We start from the raw sequence: 24,666 nt of genomic DNA, 5'->3' as shown, positions 1-24,666 counted from the left end.
GCCATCTCTTTCACTGAGAGCTCCAAAATTGACACTGAGTGCAGCCATAAATCTAGAGATAATATTGACTTACATATTTTATACTTCCTCCAACCATTTCACAGGAAAATAATCCAAGCATTACTCTTAATTACTCTGTGTCATAAAACAAATATCAAACAAAAAACCCACAATTTCTTGCAGCCATTTTTGTTTGTTGGTGTCTAGAGTTAAAAAAAGGATTTGCCCTTTTTTATGGCAAAACTTTTATGGCAAATTCTCCATATCAAGTTGCCAATGAGCACCTCTCAATTTCAGTGAAAGAATACTTTGAAGTATGTGAATAGACTTTAATTCAAACAGTGTTATCAAACTCCAAGTGATTAGTGCCCCACCATTACCTGTTTTGAAAGAGTTGTTGGGATAAACCCATGTTAGGGAAAAGGTCTAGTGAAATGGGGAAATTGTGTAAAAAGAAATTAGGGAATGTGTGACCAAATTTAGTCTCAGTGAGACCCACAGAAGCTGTGTGTACGTGCATATACAGTTTGGTCATGGCTTAATAATCATGACAGCATTATGTCTTTCTCTCTCACACATATTACACATACAGATTCCACTGTGAAGTTTTTCTATGTAGATAGATATTACTGAAAAACCAACTGGAAAAGGTTTATTCATTTCCACAGAGGGGTATCAGGCAAACAGCAAAAACATGGGAGTTGAGAAACCTAAAAAACATCTTTCTTGTAAAGATACAGTTTCACTGCAGCTCACTGGCAGTATTCATTATGTCTGTGACTCAGCCATAAAAAAGGAATGAGCAGTACCTGCATCTCTGGAGAAAGTTAATCTTAAAAGCAGCTTTGATTACTTAGGAAATTACTTAGGAAGCGTAGGCATTAGGGCCAGTCACAAACAGATCCTGACTCTTCATTACATATCATGGGTAAACTGCTTAACCTTTTTAAAATTAGGGTAAAACCATCTACCCAATGAGAGTGTTGGAAGGATTAAATAAGATGACTAAGGAAGCGATCTTGGTACATTCTAAGTATTCAGTACATGTCAGATGCTGTCATGATGGCAAAAGGCCAGGTCATGATGGCAAAAGGCCATTACGATAATCACCAAACAGAGAATATTCACAAGGCCTCGAAAAGCAGCCAGCACAGAGTCAGCATTCATTTTATTGAATGATAGAATGAATTCCATATCCATGGATGACAAATAATGATACATGAGAGCAGGAAGGCAAATAAAATTACAGGAATAAATGGACCCTGTAGCCTTTCAACTAACTACAAACTCCAGACAACCTAGTCCTCTAAAGGTCCTGCTTCACGCTCATTATCTTCTTCTCATAGTTCAAACAACCCTGATAATATTAAGGGATGGCATTTTAAAATTATTCTCTAAAAGCCTAATGACTGGTTTGGTCTAAGACCCAGGGAGGCCACCCAAGAGGCCTCCACTCATTGCCATGTGGTTAAACTGCAATCTACTCAAATTCTAAAGAGAAAGCAAATGAAAACGAAGCAAGGAAAGCTAAAAAGATTCTGTAGTTGGCTGAAAAACGATCTGCAGTTAGGCTTTGCCCCTATCCAAATCAGAGTGGGGCTGTTTCTTGAATGTCAGAACTAAAGTGTTTTCTTCTCTCACACTTTTCTTAACTGGTTCATTTCCCAATCACTTTCTTGGTGGAGTCTCTCTCTGCCAAAAGGACATGCCCGTCAATCCACACACACACTACTTATTTGTACCTGTCTCGACGCCGCCCCCATCTCTATCTATTCCTACACTACACTATCGTTAGTGCATATTTCTAAGGTTCAAAATTTTACAAGATTCTTGTCCTATAAGAGCAATTTTCTGCTTAACACTACCAAATTGATCAGTCTGTGCTGTGTATATCCACCATTCCCTCAAGCCAGCCAAATCTGATTAAATGTACATTTGTCTATGCATTATTTTGTAACCGCAAGCCTTGCCTACGTTGCTTTCTGGCACGTTAGGCAATCGTCTGTTTGTCAGTTATTACCTACTACATACCAGACAACAATATAGGCTAATCTATAGCTTTCATGTCTTTCAAAGGCGATGCCCATCAAGGCCCCTCTATACCATAACTGTACACTGTGGGTGCTTGGAAAGCATGGCTATTTCACTGGCTCACTAAGAAATCACCAGCTATTTCACTAGCTCACTGTGAATTCAAGCACCTAAAGCTGTCGTATACATGCAATTTCAGGAAACTGTTGCAGTCAAAGTTGGGAATTGCACTGGACACAAGGCCAAACTGATCTTGTTTAACTTCACATCAATATTAAAATAATGCATCACATAAAATAAAGGTGTATGAAAATTACAGTTTTCAAATCCTGACTGACCACATTTGAAACCTTATGATTGCATAGCACACATTTTTTTTCAGTACTAGATAATAGTTATTAAATGATTTAAGGTCTTATTAGTACTTCCTTTCCCAGACACAGCAGGCTAGGCTCGTCAGACAAACCCCTTGCTCTCTATTAAAAACAACTAAATTCTCAATTTAAAAAATATTCTTAAAAGTATCAGAGGTGACAAGATAGTAAGAAGCTCTCAGAATAAAAATCTAAGGGAAACTAGGAACCCAGAGACCTAAGTAGAACACCATAGTTCTTTCTGGCCCAAAGGCATCTCTACCATGAGTTAATCTGGGTTTCTGTTTTGGCAGCCCCTGGAGGAAAGGGGGAAGAATCTAGGCCCAGTGCCCACCTAATGTGGAGGATATTATAGAAGATACTGCCACTGCACATATTAAGCTGGGACCCCAAGATATAACATTCATAGGATGAGTGTGTGCCATACATAAACCCCACCTCTACCCTGAATTCTGGGAAACTTCAGAGATGGTCACCTCGGCACTAAGCAGAAGACGGGAAAAAGGGAAAGGAAAATAACACAATGAGAAGTTGTGGTAACAGACCCACACTGTGACCATGACCAAGGTGGTTACAGTCATGGGGAGTTAGCCCAGGTGGACCTGGGAGTCATGGTAAGTCATGTGCTTGGTCTGGGGTGATCCTGGGCTGGGGTATCGTCCACGCTGGATGGGAGCATAAGCATAAACTCTCTGAGAGAATCATCAACTTCCTAGGCCTCAAGATTCTCCCTCCTTAATAATTCCTAAGAACAAAGAGTAGTACACAACTAAGCACACAAGGAAAAACAGGTTCCATGAATTAGAATCAGAAACACACCCACAAATATTGGAACTGTTAAATACAGATTGTAAAACAACTATGCTTCCTTATGTAAAAAAATAAAAGACCACATAAAAAGTATCTGAAAAGAATAGGAAACTATGAAAACCAACCAAGCAGGTTTTTAAAAGATTAAATATAACTTTTATAAATAAAAATATATACTAACCAAATTAAAAACTAGAAGGAGAAGATAAACAGAAATAGTTAAAAGGGAATTTGTAATTTGAAAGATATGTCAGATGACATCTAACATATGGCCAAAGAAACAGAAACAATGAACAACATAGAAGGAAAGTTAGAACTCATGAGGGTAGCGAGAGGATCTAAAATAGATTTAACTGTAATTACAGAAGAAGAAAATAGTGAGAGTAGAGAAGAAGCAATATTTAAAGAAGTAATGACTGAGAAATTTCCAGAACTGATAAAGATAGCATTTGGGCCAGGCATGGTGGCTCACGCCTATAATCCCAGCACTTCAGGAGGCCGAAGCAGGTGATCACCACAGGTCAGCAGTTCACGACCAGCATGGCCAACATGGTGAAATACTATCTCTACTAAAAGTATAAAAGTTAGCCAGGTGTGGTGGCACTCACCTGTAATCCCAGCTACTTGGGAAGCTCAGGCAGGAGAACTGCTTGAGCCTGGGAGGCAGAGGTTGCAGTGAGCCAAGATTGTACCACTGCACTCCAGCCTGTCCCTCTCAAAAAAAAAAAGATAGTAATCCATAGATTCATAGATTTAAGAAGGCCCAGAGAATCTTGAGAGGAATATATATATATATTTTAATTGCAATACAGAAAGACAAGACTAACGGGAAAATCTTCAAGCCTACAGAGAGAAAAAGGGCATTATCTTCAAAGGAATGACAGGGTGACTATCATCTTCTCTGTGGCAAGCATGTAAGCAAGAAGACAGTGCGATGATATAATCATTATACTGAAAGGAAATAACTGCTAGACTAGAATTCTATACTCAGAGAAAAACCTTCAAGAATGAGGGAGAAATGAACTCATTTTCAAACAACAAAAAACAAGAGATTTCATCTGTAGCAGGCTTCAAGGATCTTCAGACAAAAATTCAGTGATTCCAAATGGAAGGTCTGGGTATACAAAGGAATTAAAAACAAAGAGAGTGGTAAATATATGTGCAAATCTTAAAAAAAAAGTCTCTGTTGTTTAAGGTTAATAATGTCTCTAAGATTAAAACCATGGAATAAAAGCCATGACAAAAGTAACTTAAGTCAGAAGAGGGAACACGGAAATAAAATATTCTAAACACCTTGGATTTTCTAGGAGGGTAAAAGAGGGGTCAACACTGCATTTTGATAACTTAGGTATACCCATTGTAATTTGTAGGATAACCACCAAAATAACTAAAAATTGAGTGCATAATTTCAAAACTAAAAGGGAAAATGGAATCAAGTCAAGAAAAGGGAGAAAAAGAAACATAAAATAGGCAAAAGCACAAAACAAGATGAAGCTGTAAAAGCATGTAAAAATGATTATATTAAGCACATATGAAATAAGCTCTGGTGGGAAAAAGAACAAATGTGTCCGGACTGAATAAAACAAAATCCCACCATATGTTATCTATAAGAAACACATCTAAGCACATTCCACTTGTATTAGGTTTTTAAATAGGCAAAACTAAATTATGGTGTTTGGGAATACTTGTTAAACGGCAAGGATGTGAGTCAAACTAAGACAATGATTAGCGCAGAAGTTGGTAGAGAGTATATTTCTTGGGCGGAAAAGTGGTGTTGTGATTATCAAGGGGCCTATGGATTGGGGGGCACTAGGGAGCTGAAGAAAGTCGAAAATGTGGAGCAGAACGTTCCAGGACGATGGGAAAGCAAGCGCAAAGGCCAAGAGGCAGGAACGAGCCCAGCAAGCAGAGAGCACCTCGACATCACTGAAGCGCAGCGAGAGGAGCTGGGAGAGGTGAAGTCAGGGAGGTCCACAGCCCAGATCTGGACCATGCAGAGCCCTGCAGGTCCTGCAGGGTTCCCAGTTTAGATCTTAATCCAGAGCACAGCAGAGATGGGGAGGGCTCTCATGGGAGCACCAGGTGGGTATACCTGTGCCAGGCAAGGGTTGGGGTGATGCGTAGAAATCTCAGAGGAGAAAGGGTGCCTAAGCTAGACTTCAAGGAAATGAATAAGAATCAAACGTAGAAGAAAAGGGGGTGTGGAGGTCCCTGGGACGGAATGCACGGAGAACTTTGAGCAGTTCATTCTTACTAGAGCATGGCACGCAAGGAAGGAATTGGAGAAGTATTGGTGACTCTGGTGGACTTGAGGCCATGGAGAACTAAGAGACAGGATTTTTTAAAAAACACATTTGCAAGCTCTAGGTCTCTAATTTGGAAGCCCCAACCCATATTAAATACATTACCTTGAACCTACATCCCGTATTAATGTTTTATCTATTAAAAAAAGTGAGGGTTGTTCTCCTGTGCCCCCCCGCCAACTCCATGGGCTCCTTGACAATCACACCACCACTTTTCCTCCAAAGAAATATACACTATACCAAAGTCTTTAAAATACTTTTTACAACTTTCCCTTTAAGAATTAATAGCGTAAGAAGATGGCAGAATGTGTACCACTGTCAAAGCTATATGATGGATACATGGGAAAATTCATTATACTATTCTCTCTCCTCTTGGGCATATCAAAATTTTCATAATAAAAATAACCAAAGGAATTGTTATTTTGTTCCTGTTCAGATTAAAACTTTATTATATTTACATATAAATCTCTGATTTGAGTTCAGCCATGAAATCATATCTTGTAAAAACAGAGACATTTAATAATGTTAGGAGAAAAATTTTGAGATAATTATCAAAGGCCGAGGATTACTTTTTAAGCACCAAGAAAATTTACATCCATAGGATTTTACAATGCATCCCTTATGGTTCTTTATTTGCTATTTGGTTGTCTTCCAAGTAAAAACCTTTTTTAAAAAGCAAGAAACCTTGATCTAAAACACCTAATGAGGATATAATATGGAAAGTATAAAGAGAAAAAACTAGAAAAGAAATAAAAACATGCTGCTTTTTTTCTTTTCTGTCCTTTCTCTCTTATTTTTATACAGCTTTAGAAAACTGTCTGGTTGGCTGCAGGCATATCTGGATGTGTTTCCTGAAATTAAAAGCATAAATTAAATAAAAACGTCTAATGTATCAAATCATCTAAAACTCAAGAGAAATCCATGTGGCAGCTTAAGCATCTTCAGTATGTGGCACAGAATTTCTTAGGAGAGAAGGGAGTTTAGAATGGAACATCATCCAATTTAATAAAAATTTACTACCTCAGCAGCTTACTGGATAATGAACTAAAAGACACAAAAGTACTTTACGAACATGGTAACGTTTTCCTTCAAGGTAATAAAATGCAAAGTAGGCTCCATAGGTTGGTTTTATATCCTCAGTATCTTCAAAAGCTACAGACTGAGTGAGGGACATAAGAGACTTGCCCTCTCTCTTCCTGTAAACAATGTGAAAATGATAAAAAATAAATGTTTACTAGTTCCACAGTCTGGTCTGATAAATGCCTAGAGCTAATCTGCACCAAATATCTGAGCGAGGGCTCCAAACCTCCCAACCCTGCTTTCAACCTAGTTTCCCATACCCATAGTGATTCATTATCCTGTGAAGGTTCCACCCCACTCCTGGGCTTTTTGGACTGGGACACAGTGACTTGTGAGTGACTGCACCCTACTGGCACCTACACCTCTTACTCCCTAGAAACGACAATGTACTGGTATCCCTCGCCCTCACTATCTGCCACCCACATGCAGACAGACATGCCAAACAAAGAAATTAATCAACACATCTTCAGAAAATTGTTTCACACTTTCTCCCCACTCCTCAAAATGCCAATACTTCCTCCTCCTTCTTCACTCTCCTCTGATGCCCATTTCCTATTTCATAAAATTCTTAGGAAAAGAATAAAAACTTGTTCAAGAAGGGAGTCCATACAGAGAAGGCCCTTCTTTGCTTCAGAGGCAATCACAGTGCTACTATAGTGTTATCATTAGTATACTAGCTAACATTTATTATGCGCTTACAAAGTGATATGGTTTGGTTCTGTGTCCCCATCTAAATCTCATCTCGAAAGATTGAGAGTGAGGAAGTGGCACTTCCTCACTCTCACTCTCCCCTGCCGCCATGTAAGACGTGCCTGCCTTGCTTCCCCTTGCCTTCTGCCATGATTGTAAATTTCCTAAGGCTTCCCCAGCCATGAGAAACTGTAAGTCAATTAAACCTCCTTTCTTTATGAATTATCTAGTCTCTGGTAGTACCTTTATAGCAGTCTGGAAACGGACTAATACATAAGGCACCAGTGCTCTATGTGTTTTGAACAATTCTAATGGCCCCATTTTAAATTCAAGGTACTATTTTGACTCAGGTTAAGTTTCAAGAAATTGAGGCTGAGGAAGCTGGTCAGTGCTAGAGACAGGCAGGTAGCGCTGGCAGTCAGAGCTGTCCTCTTGGCCTAAGATAGAAACCTCCCAGTTCTACCACAAGGACCTCACCCTACTGTTTAGACAAGTAAGGAACCATGGTTTCAAATTACATGCCACTTTAAAAGTCAGAAAGCCAGAAAATCATGTTCTCAACAAGAAGCTTTTCTTTGAAGAAGGAAAACAAGAAAATAAAACTATGAGATTTAACTTCTCCAAAAAAAATCACCATATCAAATCTGCCAAATAATTATACCTTCAAACATTTGGAGATTTAATAGAAACAAAGCCCAGATAAAAGGCGCATGGTACTAATGTATACCCAAAAGTATTAAGCAAGCTTAGAATGGTATTATTTGATTAGGTAGGTGAATTCAATCCATTTTGGCAGCCCTTAATACTAATTGAATTGATCAAAATTAATCAGTTTTCTTGAGCTCTGACTATGTGTTTGGCAATATTGTAGGTGCTTTATATGAATCATTTTATTTAATCACTATATTAAATAACAACTTTATCAGGTTTTTAAGGTTATTGCCTTGTTTTATGGATAACGAAATGAAGGACTGTTTGTTCATCCTAAGGATGATGATAAAATAAAGAGATATTACCATTTATGTATCAAGGGAAGAGATCCTGTTTTTTCATCTAGCAGCAAATACAGAACCCAGCAGATAGTAAATGGTTTACAAAAAACAAAAACAAAAACAAAAAAACAAAAAAACAAAGCTTATTGAGCCACATAAGTATTGGAAAGAACCAGAAAGGACAACTTAACTGTCATGGAGTAAGAGAAGCTTTTAGGTTTTAATACACCAAAGATTTAGCCAGGGATTCATGTAAACGCTTCATAGTTCCAGATAAGACAATATTTTATTTTTAAATCAATTCAATGGAAGTGATACACACAAGTTCAAGTCTTATTTCAGAACTGGAATCAATAAGAACTGAAATCAGTTCAAGTTGGACACACTTCCCTCACTAAAATGGGAGAGAAAACAGTAGAGCAATATTATCTCAATGAATAATGGAAGGGAAATACGAGTGTCCACTGAAAAGTACATCTAAAGGACAACGTTAGAAGAAATTCTGCATTTGGCGGCTTCTGGAGATCTGTTTGGGCCTATCAACTAGAGATACAGGTGCAGTTTGAATCCCTTCCTACCTTCTCGTAAAATACTACATGGCCTCCATTCCTCAAACACTGAGAATGTCTCACTCAGTTTCCATTTTTCTGCAAACCGTATCCCAGGCTTCAGATCACTTAGTGGGACCTGATCCGAGCCAAAACCACTCCTACTATTCGGGCCTGCTCCAACCCCTCACCTACTCCTGCTCCACCCCCAGTCACCCACAGAAAAGGAAAGGAGAACTGAGAGAAAGTTCCATGACGGATCTGCAAGAAAGCTGGGTCCCACTGACAAGGAGCACCAAAGGTCCGAAATAAAGCATCTCCAATCTCAGTGACTCCCGGCACCTAGAACAATGATAAACACGGCGAGGCTTAATGGTATGTGTGCCAAAGTTGGAATGTCTGGCAGAATCCTACTACAGGATGGTCACTTGTTGTTCCATGGGTATCACTAGATAAATACTTTTCCTTTGAAAAATAAAAATAATATAAATTGTGATATAACCCACTTAGCCTATATACTTCAGTAGTAATTCTGTCCCCCAAATCTATCATAAAATTTATTCACAAGCAGCTCTCTACATTGACCAATTCTTAGATTTGTTGATTTCAAATCTGGTTTGCTACCCAACAAGTACTCACTCATTTACAATATGATGACTTAGCCCTGTCCCCAGGGAGAACTAGATGCTCCTGTTGCTGTCTGTCTGCTAAATTATTGTGCCTGATTCCCCTTTAAACTCTGAGCACCAGAAAACAGTGATTTTATCCTTTTTCCCCCCACAGGTTATTGGAGTACAGGTGGTGTTTGGGTACACGACTATGTTCTTTAGTGGTGATCTGTGAGATTTTGGGGCTCCAGTCACTCCTTTTCTTTTTCTCCATTTGGTCCATGTAACCATCCTTGAAAATTTAGCAGTGTCACCTCCTCCAGAAACCCTTTCCTGCCTCCTCCTTCCCCTTTTCAGTCTTCCCTAGGACTATTTGAAAGAATAAACTCAAGTTTTCTCTAATTACAGTTAGGCCTCTAGTCCCTAGAGATTCACTCCAATCCCTGAAGTTCAGTTAATTGACTCATTCACTGGACATTTCTGGGGGCCTTACAAAGCACCAGACATTGTGCTGAGTGGTGGGGGTGAAAAGATAAATAAGACACAGTCCCAGAACTCAAGGTATTGATGGCCAAACAGCAGAGATAGATGCAAACAGTGAACACGGCAAGTCTCCAAGTGCTCTAGTAGAGAACAACTAAAAGTGCAATATGGGCGGCAAGGAGAAAGCAACAGATTTAACTCCAGCCCTTCTTAAGTTAGAGGTGGAAAGGAAAGAGAAAGGAGGCTGTCATGTGCAAATACAAGACCAAACTGCCCCCTTTCCATGTTTGCTCTGCAGGCAGTAAAATAATATATTACTGAATTTCTCTAACATTTCTCTTCAGCTGGGTACAAATCCCAACTCTGATGCTTAGTAGCTGTGTGGTGTTGGGTCAGTTATTCCACCTCTCTTTACTTCTCTTTATTCGTGGGTGAGAAGAACTTTTAATATCTAACATATTACAAAAGATTGTTGTTTAAATGTAAAGGCTCCGTCACAGCATCTGAACTGTATAAATACCTCAAGAAATACCTCTTTCCCCTCTCTTGTCAGGGTCTAAGTCTCCTGCCCACTACATCTGCAAGAAAACCTATTATACACTAATATGTAAGCTGAAAATATGCAATTTTATTACAACTGTGGCTAAAGGCAGTACAGGAGTTAGAAAACTTTGCAGAATTAAGGAATATGGCCAAGACTTGGGCCTCTAATGCCAATTCTGCTGTTAACCTTAGCCGGTGCACCAAGTGTTTAATGCTGCAACATTCCCTCACAGTATATCTTCCACGGAACAGTACACCAGCTTTTCTACACAGTTGAACCTTAAAAGCAGTAAACAGCCTCCCTTGTCCACTGCTAGGACACTGTAAATGGACAATATAAGAAATAGTGCCCAAATCTACAGTAATCTGCCAGCAGCTCACCTTGCAGTCAATAATAACTGAATTGTAAATTTAAAAATAATTAAAAGAGTATAATTGGATTGTTTGTAACACAAAGGATAAATGCTTGAGGTGATGGATACCCCATTTACTCTGTGATGTGATTATTACATGCTGTATGCCTATGTCAAAATATCTCACATACCCCATAAATACATACCCCAAAATATCTCACATACCCCATAAATACATACCCCAAAATTACTCACATACCCCATAAATACATATACCCATTTATGTACCTACAAAAATTTTAAAAATCAAATAGAATAAAAATAGTTGGCTCCAATTGCTTTTAGTTAAGTTTCCTATCATGGGTAGGGCTTATTATGAATTTGGATATGGGAAGGCCTATAAATAAACCTCACAAACCTACTTCCAATAGTCATTTGGAATCTGCTCAAATCATTCCAACTTGAGAAGCGGCTTGATGCCCTGTTACTTAGTCCAAAGGCCCATCCTCAACCACCACCATCTTATGCACAAACTCCTTCACCCTTATATTCCTAGGTGTTATATTCAAATATCAGGAGCCATGTGCAATGTGCCAACTTTTAGGACAAACAGACAAATTAGTAATGGTTGAAGATTCTTTTAATCCTTGCCAGGATATGGTTACCATGAGCTAATAACTGCAAGGCGAATAGCCAGGAGGAAATCAAACACTCCGGCTCCAAGCAGAAGGCACCTACCCCTATGACAACGGGAAGTGACTGCAAAGGAGGGAGGAAGGAAGCATGAAAGAGAAGGAGAGCAAGAGAGGGCAAGCCAGACGGGATTCCCAAGAGGAAGCAACAGAGTGCTGCTTTTTCGACAACCTAAAATGTCATTCTCTTGATAGCAAAGTAAGATACAAGGCCCAGAATAACCCATAACTGGAGCCATAAGGAAGGGGCCCTAGAAGGGAACCACTTGGCTTGAGTATTACAACTGATGGCTCCCTGTAAGGTCTTAAATAACTTTACCAATGCGCAGAATCAATTGTCCCTGTGAGTTCTGCAAGGTCAGAAATTGTTGCTTACTCAACTTTGCAACCACATTTGAAAGGGAACCAAGCACTGGGAGATGCACATTAGACAAACATCCCCTCACTTAATCCCAAATGACTTTATAAATAGTAGCTATTATTCTCTTTTCACAGAAGAAAAATCTGGGGCTTCGCAACATCAAAGGACTTGCTAGGGGTAACAGAGCTTGAGCCAGACCATGATCCAAGTAGATTCGATTTCCACTCTCAGATTTCTTCAAGATCAGTTGCCTCTTGTACTTCTCCTGCACACAGGAGGTAACCAATAAATATTACATTTAAGAGCAAGCTCCTGTACCCAGAAGTCACGCTGACCTCCTAAGGCTGATCAGACTGTCCAGGCTCCAGCAGAGGTGGCTTTCTAAAGCCAGCACCACAGAGGACCAGGCTTTGTTCCTCTATCCCTCCTGGCAGAGGCAAGCTGTGTCCTCTTCAGAATCACCTGGGCAAATTTAAAATCTCTGAAGTTCAAAGACATTCACTGTGTATTCTGACATTTCTCATGTGGGGCCTCAAAAGCCTTGGCTTCTGGAGGCACAGGGGGCATCACTCCCTAGTGAAATAGGACACCTTTCTTCATCCACTTCTGTCACGTTGCTACACAACAGCAAGCCAAAGGTGCCGAGGCTCTGCACTCGCGTTGGTGTTTCATCTTTTTCTTGTGCGTGAGTAATGCCCACGTCGATAGTCCTGTGAATCCACATGGATTCTGCCTCCTTGGGGTTCCACAGAATGAAAGAGCTTCACCCTAAATGGAGAATCTGCTCTCCTTGCATCTTCTTGGATCTCTTCTCTTCAAAATGATGACATCAGAGCCACCTCTCTTAGGTAGCATGCTTGTGGCTCTGAGGAAGCCATGTGGCCAGGGCATGGCCGTGACAGACTAATAGCTGTTTGCTGCGGCTCCTGGTACCCCAACTTGAGTAACAACAGAAACCGACGACCTTCAGGCAGCTGACACTCACTACCCCCATACCATGTGCAAGACACCTTTCTAAACACTCCATTTATATATATTAATTCATTCAGTATTCACAACAACCCTATGAAGAACACTCTTAATGTGCCCATTTTACGAAGAGGGTGGCCAGTAACCCTCCCAAATACCCCAGAGGTGTTTATCAGAAAGAAGACTCAAATGTAGACTCCCGAGCTCCACGGCCCACTGCCTTCACCACCACACCGACCCACTGGTCCTGCTACCAGGCTTGTGGTAAAAGCGTGCATATCTTCTAAGGTGAGCCTAACACGGATTTCATATTTGCTTATATCTGATTTTGTCTGCCAGAAACACTAGGTGAACACGGAAAACTGAACCAGGCTGAACTGAATGGCCTAGGAGCGTATATGCACAACACGTGTGAGCACACACACACACTTTCTTCAAATATGTCCAAGCTACCTTAGTCACACCAGCTATGAGCCACACCCATCTGGTATTGCAACCTTCCCTCTGATTTCAGGTCTTCCTCCTTCCAGCACTTCACAATAACTTACTGCCACCCTTCTGACATTGTTATGGACTGAACTGTGTGCCCCCAGAATACATACGTTGAAGCCCTACCTCCCAATGTGACTGTCTTGGGAGATGAGGCTGTTAATAAGGTGATTCAGGTTAAATCACGTCATAAGGGTAGGACTCTATTCCAATATGATTGGTGTCCTTATAAGAAGAGGAAGAGACACCAGGGATGTGCACACACAGTGGAAAGGCCAGGGAAAGACACCCCTGGAAAAACCAAACCTATGTCACCTGGGACTTTCAGCCTCCAGAACTGTGAGAAAATACATTTCTGTTAAGCCACACAGTCTGTGGTATTTTGTTATGACAGTCTGAGATAACACAGCAACAGCCACTACAAGCAAATGTTAGGTCTATTTCAAGGTCAAGTGCCATATTTATTGTAGTAGCTATGTATTTCTTAACCATTTAATGTGTATAAAACTGCTCCTGTTTTTATTAGGTTCCTAGCTTATTTTCAAAGTGTCACTGATGAAATTTCCCAGCGTTGTGTCCCTAATCCATTCTTCTCACAAACCCTAGGTTATTTTGTTTTGTTGTGCGATTTTGCATGGTGTGGCCATTTTTAGGAATGCATATGTCATATGACAGCACAAGTGATTATACTACTGCCCACAGGTCAATGACTTACAGATCCTGAAGATGAAGCATAAAACATAACCTTTCTACAGTCATCTTCAGGCACTCTGATGAGACTGGTTCTATTAAAAACATTTCAAGAAGGGTAGGTGCCAAGTACAGACACACATGATGTATAAACATTGGTGAGGGCACATGTATAAAATATGACACTGTATAAGCAGTAAATGAAAAAGGATTTATTTCTGGATGGTATGCTTTGAACATTACAGTTCTGTATGAACATTATGTAGACTTTTATAAATCCTCTACAATCAAAATCAATTATAAGGATTTGCATGATTCTACTCTAAATCAGAAACGAGTAACAACTTTTAAAATACATTACACAACAACAAAAAATAGTACATAGGTTCAAAAATAACAGGGTTAAATAATAATATGAGGCCTTAATAAATTCAGTTATTCCTCTACATTGTGTCCTCTTTATTACCATCCAATTCCATGTTGAACAAAAATTATTGAAAAAAATATTATTTTAAAAGCCTTTAGAAATTTAGGCCTTAAATGAAAACTGACCACTCAAATGTAGGCAGAGCACAGCAGTAGTTAATATGCAGCCAGCCTGACCAAGGTATGGCCTGTCTTATATTTTTAGCAAAAATCTCTTTTCCTTAATTAGCCAACACACATGCATTAGAGGCCTAGCCATATGCCATCAAGGAATGTGTGAGGCTTGTTCTAAATGGAAAACCTGAGTTCACCGGCCACAGATGGTAGGTCTAGAATAGAATGACGGGGGCAAGGTTTAGGCTTATTCAAGGCAAAAGAGCAGACTGTCCATAGTACAGTTCATCGATCTTCAGAATTTCTGTAATGAAAGCAATGCTGCCTTGAGGATACCAACAGATTTGAAGAGTGCCTGGCTAGGCTAAATGAAACTGCACTCCATCAAGGCACCATATCCCAGGAATACTGGAGATAGGCATACCAATTACAGAACTATTCAAATTTTTCTATTAAATGGCAAAACTCTGAGAAATAGATGACTGTGCCTAGCACTAGGAGACTATATTCTCTTCCTTGAAACTCTGAAAGAACTACAAATAGTATTATAACCCTAAAGCAGGGTTCTGCAAACTATGGCTAGAGGGCCAAATCCAGCCTGCCATCTGTTTTTGTATGGCCCATGGGTTAAGAATAGCTTTTATTTTTTGTAATGTATTTTTTAAAGAATAATACTTTACGACACATGAAAATGACATATTCAAATTTCAGTATCCATAAATACACTTTCACTGGAACACAGCCATGCACATTTGCATCGTCTCTGGCTGCTTTTATGCTGCAGCAGAATTGTAATTACAACAAGGTCCATATGATCTAAAATATTTATTTTGGGACCATTTATAAGAAAAGTTTGCTGACCTCTGTCCCAAAGCTAAAACTGACCTGAATACAACGTGCAGATATAAAACTGTTTAAGGTAATAGTCTTGCACACCAAGACATTCACTGAGCAATAACTAGGACTACAACAATGTACTCTGGATGACAGAAGCTGCTCTCCAAACCAGGGACTGTTTTGTATTAATGGAAAATAACCACAACTCACCATAACATAAACAAAACAGCTCAACCCTGTACTTTTCAAGAACTAGAGACTGTCCACCAATTTTATGATTTTTTTCCCAGACTTATAATCAGCATCTACACATTGCTGATCATGTATCCTAGTACTGAAAAAACAAAGATACCGTTTCTCTAGAAGATAATAGTTTCTTATTTCCCCCTTCAAAAACTGCATTCATTACGAGGAGAATTTTGGCAGTAAATTTTGTAATTGACACTCCTGTCATGGTCTAAGAGAGAAAATAATCAAAATTGAATTTTCTCTCTGGCAAAACTTTGTCCATCGCCAGAGTATGAAATATATGGAAATGGTTTACAAATATTCAGGGTTTTATTTTTATTTTTTTGCAAGTAGGTGGCTGTTTATGAAAACATGTTGAACATATTCCCCATACTATTTCCTCAGATAAAAGACTGATCTGAAATAAAAGAATATGAGAGACTCAACTACTTGTTTCCGATACGACCTCACTTCCCTTCCCCTGTCATCAATTATTAGGCTCCACTTTCTATGAAGGTCACAAGATAGCACTGATAATTTATAAACAGCTGTAAAAACTGCTATTTAGATTCAAGGTGACCAAGTTAGAAGCATGTAGGCAATTGGTTAACCCATTCATTTTTCAATGATGAATTAGCTCACGTTCAATGGAATCACAAACTAAGAAAAATCACAGGGCTTCTTTGCAGAAATAGTCACAATTTCGAAAGGATCCCAGGTTTTGATGAGTCTGCTGCCACTATACAGAAACACACAAATATGGAAGGATTGGGGGATAGTTTTAATCAGTATCAATTCTAAAATGGAATTCCTAAAGAAAAGGGAATCTTGAGCTGTCACCTTACTCAACAAACTCCGTAACTTCAGCAGCATATGGAGTAAGCTCCAATTCAAATCGCTGAGTATTAGTGTGAATATTCCTTGCCATAGATTTTCAGATTACATATGGGAGATTCATCTTTCCAATCTTTGAGACTGCTTAAATAAAAGCCCTATATTATATGTCCTCCTAGACCTGTGCTATGAAATGTACTGCACGATACTCAAAAATGATGAGCACAGGTAGGGTCCAAATGAAAGGAATGCCATTTATTCTGATATCTTATCTCCGCTTCTTCCTGTTATATCCAGCAAATATTTTAATACATTATTTATTTTATATTATCCTGAGTGATAAAAACCCACCTGGATGCAATTGTCAGAGAAGGATGATACAGCTTCACCAGTCCAAAGGCATAATCCCAACCGGCACCTGCTTCCATTAGGAACCAGTTGCTTCTAAAACGTCTCAAATGACATCTCATTTTTATAAATTCTTCACTCTCTCTTGAAATGCTCTATTTAAGTTGCCAATAAGAATTTCAACGCTTTTGCAAGAAGTATTTGTCAAAACTAACATGACTGTGAATGACTGACATAAAGCAAGAGAAAAAAAAATCACGTCAACGTATTAGCATTTTACTCGCTAAACAGCTTCTACTCAGTCCATCTACATGTAACGGATGTGCCAGAAATTGGACATGCCTGCATATGCTTACAAGCACAGTTTGGCTTGCATGTTGGTGCTATTCCACACTGCTGAAAGATGAAATACAATTATCCTGAAGGAATTCTATATTTTGGAAAATAGAAACTTATATAACAGAAAAATTATAGATTCTTTACATTTTGACCCTCAGGTGACAAGCTCCAAATTTGTGTTCTCTTGTTTTCTCATTTGATTTTTAGTATTTCTGAGCAGCAATTATCTTTCTTCTTAACCAGGGATGTGTGTTATAAGCACTTGGGGCATTTTTTTCCATGATATACATGTTCAGACTGTACCTGAGTCATCATCCTGACACCCTGGGATGGGGCTCGGGCACGTGTATTTTGAAAACATCACTAGGTGATTGTGAAATGCATCCTTAGTTAAGAACAACTATTCTAGATCTTTTTTTATATAGGTAAGTAAGTATGACACACACATTTGCATACAGAGACCACTATAATTCTACTTTATCCCTCATGGTGTTCTCTAAATGTTCTCCTTTGCCATTCCATTCTTTCCTCTGAATTTCTGCCTTTAAAATTGTCATGGAGCTTTCCATAGTCAGGTAATTTTCCTAGACAAATTTTATGCTAAGGTAGTATATATTAGGCACTCATTTATAGGAGCAAAGTGACAAATGAGGTCAGCAACTCTTTCCAAAACAATGCCATTTTAACACACAGTCATAACAAATTATTTATTTGGCAGAGTCTGTCTGTTAGGGTAAAGACTGAGAGGAATGAAAGAACAAGATGTGACCCTGTGGTCTTCAAGCAACACAGAACTGGAACTGAAATAGTTAAACAAGTTAAGTAACCATATAAGGCAGTATATGATTCAGGGTTAAATTCCTAGTACTCTAAGGATGTAGGGGAAGCTGTGCTCACTCCAGTCCTAATAGTCAGGCCACCCTTCACAGAGGGCCTGGGATTTGAAGAATGGTGAGGAGATAAGTAGGCGAGGCAGAGGAAGTTCCTGGCCTGGAACACCATATACAAGGCAGGAAGGAAAAAGGCACAGACAGTGAAAACACAACCCTCTAGAAGGAAGATGTCATTTGGGTGATGGACATTAAACAAGCAAAAGATAGACTCTAGTTATCAGGCTCAGGGACCTAATATTTATCCTATAGTTGTCTTAAAATCATCAAAGTTTTAAAGCATCAGAACATAGGGATAGTAGTATTTCAGAAAAATAATTTGCGATTTTTTGGTAGCAAACAAAATGTCTATGTGTATGCAAGATAAAAAAAAATAAGGAGACATATGAAAGCACTTTGGGCTATAATGGTGAATTTACAAAGAATTAATAGAACACAGCGGCTGATCGACTTGAGTTTCCAGCCTATGACAAAACAGAAGCATAAAAACAATAGGAAAAGTAAAGTCAGGAGTGGAAGCAAATTAGAATTGCTAGCTGGAGCTGGCAGAATGATGCCTTAGAAGAAACATCTGCACTGTACACATGGCTTTGGAAGAAGCTGGTGAGAGGAAATGATTTTAACACATAGAATGGAAGGTAGGGTAAGGAAAATATGAGATTGAAGACTAAATCTGGAGTGTCATTAACACATTAAAGACCACAGAGCAAACACAGAATAAATGATGCAAACAAAAGACCTTGGAAAGGCAAGAGAAAGTAGTGGCAACTCACAAACCAAGGAAGAAGAGAGTTTCAAAACAAAACTTCATCAATACTATACCATACAACAGAAAGATGAAAGGCCACTGACACTGACCCAGTTCTAATCCCAGCAAACCCCCCGTGTACCCCAACCTACAGTTGATCTTTTCCCTTTAATCTTTACTGACTATCCATATCAATCCTACAACACACATATCTGGTTATTTTTCTTTTTTTTGAGATGGAGTCTCGCTCTGTTGCCCAGGCAGGAGTGCAGTGGTGCAATCTCAGCTCACTGCAAACTCCGCCTCCCAGGTTTACGCCATTCTCCTGCCTCAGCCTCCCAAGTAGCTGAGACTACAGGCACCCGCCACCACGTCTGGCTAACTTTTTGTATTTTTAGTAGAGACGGGGTTTCACCATGTTAGCCAGGATGGTCTCGATCTCCTGACCTCGTAATCCGCCCGCCTTGGCCTCCCAAAGTGCTGGGATTACAGGCGTGAGCCACTGCACCTGGCCCCATATCTGCTTATTTTCTAATATCTATCTTCGACCTACACATACTAAGATATTATGTCTTACTTCCACAACACTATTACAAGTTTCTTGATGGAAGAAATGATGTTATTTTATGCACCATCTCTTCCCCATCATGGTGCCTCCACATTACCATACCACTAGCAATCATTCAGAAGCATTTTTAATTGATTATAACTATGACTGTCTTATTTATTGTGGTATGCACATAATAACTGTGGAATTCATGGAGAAGACATAGACACTGGTCTAGAGTTAGTACTTGCTACACAAAGTGTGATCTCTAGACCAATGGCACCAGCATCCCGTGGAAACTTGTTAAAAATGCTGCCATCCCAGACCAAGTAAATCAGATTCTGCATTTTAACATGATCCTCAGGTGACTGATGCTTATCTTAAAATCTCAAATACACTGGTATTTGAGAGAAACTGGTGTAGACTCAGCATAGTAGGGGCTGGCACCAAAGTACCAAAGAAGTTAGTCAGAGGAGGGAAAGATGGCACATGATGTTCAGCACGCAGACATGTGCTGAGACCCAACTTCACCCTTACTCGGACTTGTGGCTCAAAGACGGAGCCCAGGCCCTTTGGATATATGGCAGGGCCAAGCTGGGAAGCAATTTTGGCTTTTGACCAGGAGCCCAGATACATAAATCCTTCTCTCATAGACTGCCACTAAGTTCATTTACTGAGAGGGCTTTGCTGATCGTATCTACCAGGTTGCTTTTCCCGACTTTATAAATATTCTCACCTCCGAAAGACCCTGTTCATGTTCTCCATATTTCCCCATCCCTAGGAATTTGTGATATTTTTCTGCCTTCCATTCATTTCTCCTATAACATTAGGTTTCCCTCTAAGGATACAATTAATGAAATACTTTTTTGACATAATTGAAAGCCAAAGCTGAAAATGCAACTTCAACCCCAAACAGAAAGGGCCTGCAACTAAGAGAACTACGTTGAAAGCATTATTGTTTAAATGACCAGGTGTCAGGAAAAAGCTCCCGAAAGAAGAAATGGAGAAACTATTAGAAGACACAGGAACAGTAACACCCAAAAGATGGAAGACCACATAGGGTAATGCCTCTCTGGGCAGCTCTTCCCTTTGTTGGGGATGTGCTCAATGTTTCAATGTATTTTTCTTTTTTTCCTATAGGTAAGTGCATGAAGTATCACCACTTCAAAATATCACTGTGCTGGAAGAGCTCTCTGTGGGTCTTTTAATATTTTTAACAGCTTTATTGATATATAATTTATACACTATATAAAGTTCACATTTCAGAGATGGAAGAGACTTCCATTCCATCCCCCACTTTCAAGCAATGCTTCATTAAACTCACCCAGAAATGTAATATAGCCATTTCTTAAATCTCCAGGAATACAGAAGATTGCCATGGCCCTCTGATAATACATCCTAATATCTCAGTTTTTATTAGTAGGAAGAACCTAAGTTGCCTTTATGAAAATTCAAACTATCCACATCTATAAAACTAATGACTTTTAATGCTATATTTCAAAGATGACTGATTGAAAAGACCATTGTAGATCCTTTTATAATATGCTTACTTTGTAGAAACTCCATTAAGAAGTGAACTTTATTTACTGTATCCAAAGTGGAAATCACAAATTCTTACCAACTACTGCTTCCTGTGTTTTTCCTGAACTATTTTCCCACCTGACTGCAGCTTTTTAAGGGCTGCTGAAGCCTGCACAGATCTGTATTTTTCACCTCAGGGTTGGCATGAGTACTTAGGTCTTTTCTTTCAAAAAGAGAAACAGCAGCTTACATGCTCTCACAGAACCTCGTCAGCGTGCTTGGCTTCTCCTGATTGCGTCTCTGTCGAAACCAGCGCTGAATGCTTCGAACATCCCAGTCCAGTTGCTTGGAGAGGCCTTCCAATCTCTTTTCATCAGGATGCTAGGGAACAAGGTACCAGAAAAATAATTTTCAATCCATTTTCATTTTCACCATAAACAGGTCTGCCCTTGTCTATATCTGAGGGGTTTTTTCTTCCCCCTATTGTTTACTATCTGCTACTGAGATTTCTATTTACCACTGAGGACCGAGGCCTTCCACTAGAAGCATGAACAAAAATAACCACTAGGACAAAAGTAGTTACTCATGAAACAACATTTAAAAACATGAATCTTGCTCTAATGCTTGCAGTTCTCCTCATCAGCAATGTGCTTCCCGAAGGGCAACAAAGACTCAATGGAACATCCAACTAGCTGAGTCAATCCCATCAGCCTTCAAAGGAAGGGAGTCCATTGAAGGTAACTTTGTAAAGAGGTATCAATCAAATATCTCACTTTCTCAACAACAACAACAAAAATGCTATACCCAATGATCACATATCAAGATAATGTAGTAGAGACAAAAAGCATGGAAAAAAATCCCAAAATGCCTCACTTAAGCCTAAGGTACCATTTCTACCAAACACAGTTTATCTTTCTTCCCCTTCTCATACCCTTTGTTCCCATTTTTGACACATTCCTCTCTATTGGTTTTCTTGGTCATCCCTTTGTAACTGTATCCCACATCAAGTCTTTTACTAAGACTATGCATTACTTGAAAAAAGTAAACTTGGTGAAGCGGCAAGAGACGGCCCTGAAATGATAGGCACTTGTTCAATTCCTCACTCCACTGACCTCTCTGAGCCTCAGTTTCCTCATCTGTAAAAAAGAAAAGGTTGTTTACCAACCTAAATTATATTGCAACAAGAACCAAATATGAAACTGTATGTAAAACTCAGCAAATGTTAATTTTCCTCTTTCCCATCTGATATGGTTTGGCTATGTCCCCACCCAAATCTCATCTTGAATTCCCACGGGACCCAGCGGGGGAGGTACTGAATCATGGGGGCAGGTCTTTCCTGTGCTGTTCTTGTGATTGTGAATAAGTCTCATAAGATCTGATGGTTTTAAAAAGTGGAATTTCCCTGCACAAGTTCTCTTTTGTCTCCCACCATATGGGATGTGCCTTTCACCTTCCACTATGATTGTGAAGTCTCGCCAGCCACGTGAACTGTAAGTCCATTTCCTTCTTGTTGTAAATTGTCCACTCTCAGGTATGTCTTTCTCAGCAGTGTGAAAATGGACTAATACACTATCCCTCCCCTCTCTTCAATGTGTTGGAGAATGTCTAGCCAACAATCACATGAGGGTGACATACTACACAACAATACCAAGCCATGTGAGCTCCATTCCTTTATTATATCTTTGCTTAATATTAACTATGTTTATTTAATCTTTCTTTGATTTGATACTAACGCTTTAATGCAAGTGATGGGGAAAAATAACCAAAAAAGGGGTAAGGAGAAGGCACACTGGCCAGCGTTCAAGTTATAAGGGTGAAACATATATACATATAGACACAACACCTTTCTAAAAGCAGCTCAAGCAGCTCTAGGGGTCAGTGCTATGGAGGGAATGCCTGTGCCTCCCAAAATATTGTATGTTGAAACCCCATGCCCATTGTGATGGTATTAGAAGGTGGAGCCTTTGAGAGGTGATGAGATCATGAGGGGGGAGCTCTTCGATTAGATTAGAAGTTATTAGAAGAGACACTAGAGAGCTTGCCCATGCTTGCATGCTCTCTCTCTCAATCTGTTCAATGTGAGGATACAAGAGAAGATGGCCATGTGCCAACCAGGAAGAGGACCTTCACCAAGGGCTCAGCCACATCTGCATGCTGATCTCAGACTTTTAGTCTCCAGAACTGTGAGAAATAAATATTTGTTGTTTAAGCCACCCAGTTGATGGTATTCTGTTATAGCAATCAGAACTGACTAGAACAGACACACACCCAGAAAACATAGTCAAAATCGCTTTAGGGTACAAAATGTGCTGACCTTGTGCCTATAAATGTTATTTGCCAACTTTCGGTTAAGTATGTATTTTGAGGATTTTTGGTTTTTTGTTTTTTTGGTTTTTTTAGTAGTAGTAATGACACCATCTACACTCACCTTTGATGTCTCTCTTAATCAAAAATACGGAAAGAAGAAAAATCATTGCCTACAATATACCTTGGCTACATCATTATCCTAATGGAATTCATTTTTAATTTCAATTTATTTTCTAAGTTTATTAATAAAGAAAAAATTCATACGGTGCAAAAATTTAAAAGTATCCAAAGTTTCACCTTCCAACTTTGTTCTCTTTCAATTCCTATTCTCCCCTTCTTATCAGATAACCACAGTTATTATTAAATCAGTTTCTTTTTGCTTTTTGAGACAGAGTCTTGCTCTGTTGCCCAGGCTGGAGTGCAGTGGTACGATCTCAGCTCACTGTAAGCTCCGCCTCCTGGGTTCACGCCATTCTCCTGCCTCAGCCTCCCGAGTGGCTGGACCACAGGCGCCCGCCACCACGCCTTGCTAATTTTTTGTATTTTAGTAGAGCCGGGGTTTTACCACCTTAGCCAGGATGGTCTCGATCTCCTGACCTTGTGACCCGCCCACCTCGGCCTCCCAAAGTGCAGGGATTACAGGCATGAGCCACGGCGCCCGGACTAAATCAGTTTCTTTCCAATATTTATGCAAATATAAGCAAACTTGAATATATATTATATCTCCCCTTGTCACAAAAATAGTTGCATACTACAGACATTTTTCTGGGCTTTGGGTTTTTTACCTTACAACGTATATTGAAATATTTCCTTTTCACTATATATAGAACACTCTCACTCTTTTGTAGAACTGTAGAGATATACCATAATTTACTTATCCATTCTACTATTAATGGACATTTAGTAGCTTCTGAGCTTGTTCTACAGACAATGCTACAATAAATAACCTTACCTGGGCCATTTTATACATGTTTCTCTCTGAGATAAGTTCCTGAAAGTTGTAGATCAAAGGGGTCTATGCATTCGTAATTAATTTTGAAATTGAAAAGTTATTCTCACTAGTGATTTTACCAATTTATACTCTCACAAGCAAGAGTGCCCATTTTCCAAAGCCTCTTCGATAGACTATGATATCAGACATATTCATTGTTTCAAGTCTAATACATAAAACAGGATCTCAGTTTCAGTTTCCTTTTTATGAGAGAAGCATTTTATCATGTGTTTCAAAAATCGACTGTATTTCTATTTTTTATGAAGAGCATATTCATGTCTATTGCCTATTTTTTCATGATTCCTTGGTATTCTCCTTGTTGATTTGTAAGGCATCTTCATTTGTTAGGGTGATTAAACCCTTCTCTGTACCAGAAACTGCATACTTTTTTCCAGTATGTCATTTGCATTTTAGAATTTGCTTATGATGTTTTTTGCTTGTTTTACTTCCAGAAATTTGATAAAAATATATTTGAATTTATCAGTCTTTTCTGTTATAGTTTTTACATTTGGAGTCATAA

General features: G+C 39.2%; 1 protein-coding gene across 2 annotated transcripts in view; it reads right to left on the bottom strand.

The window, feature by feature from the left end:
• CERS6 (ceramide synthase 6) overlaps positions 1 to 24,666 on the bottom strand; it is a 317,382-nt gene that overhangs the window by 190,404 nt on the left and 102,312 nt on the right. For both annotated transcript variants that reach the window (XM_025404126.1, XM_025404127.1), the window contains exon 3: positions 21,099 to 21,229. In XM_025404126.1, coding sequence (XP_025259911.1) covers positions 21,099 to 21,229 — 131 coding nt within the window. The remainder of the gene's footprint in view (positions 1 to 21,098; positions 21,230 to 24,666) is intronic.

This window comes from Theropithecus gelada, chromosome 12 (assembly GCF_003255815.1).
Source record: "Theropithecus gelada isolate Dixy chromosome 12, Tgel_1.0, whole genome shotgun sequence".
In the NCBI taxonomy this organism is placed as follows: domain Eukaryota; kingdom Metazoa; phylum Chordata; class Mammalia; order Primates; family Cercopithecidae; genus Theropithecus; species Theropithecus gelada.
The sequence above is the reverse complement of the archived record's forward strand: the minus strand, read 5'-3'. Positions and strand labels throughout refer to the sequence as shown.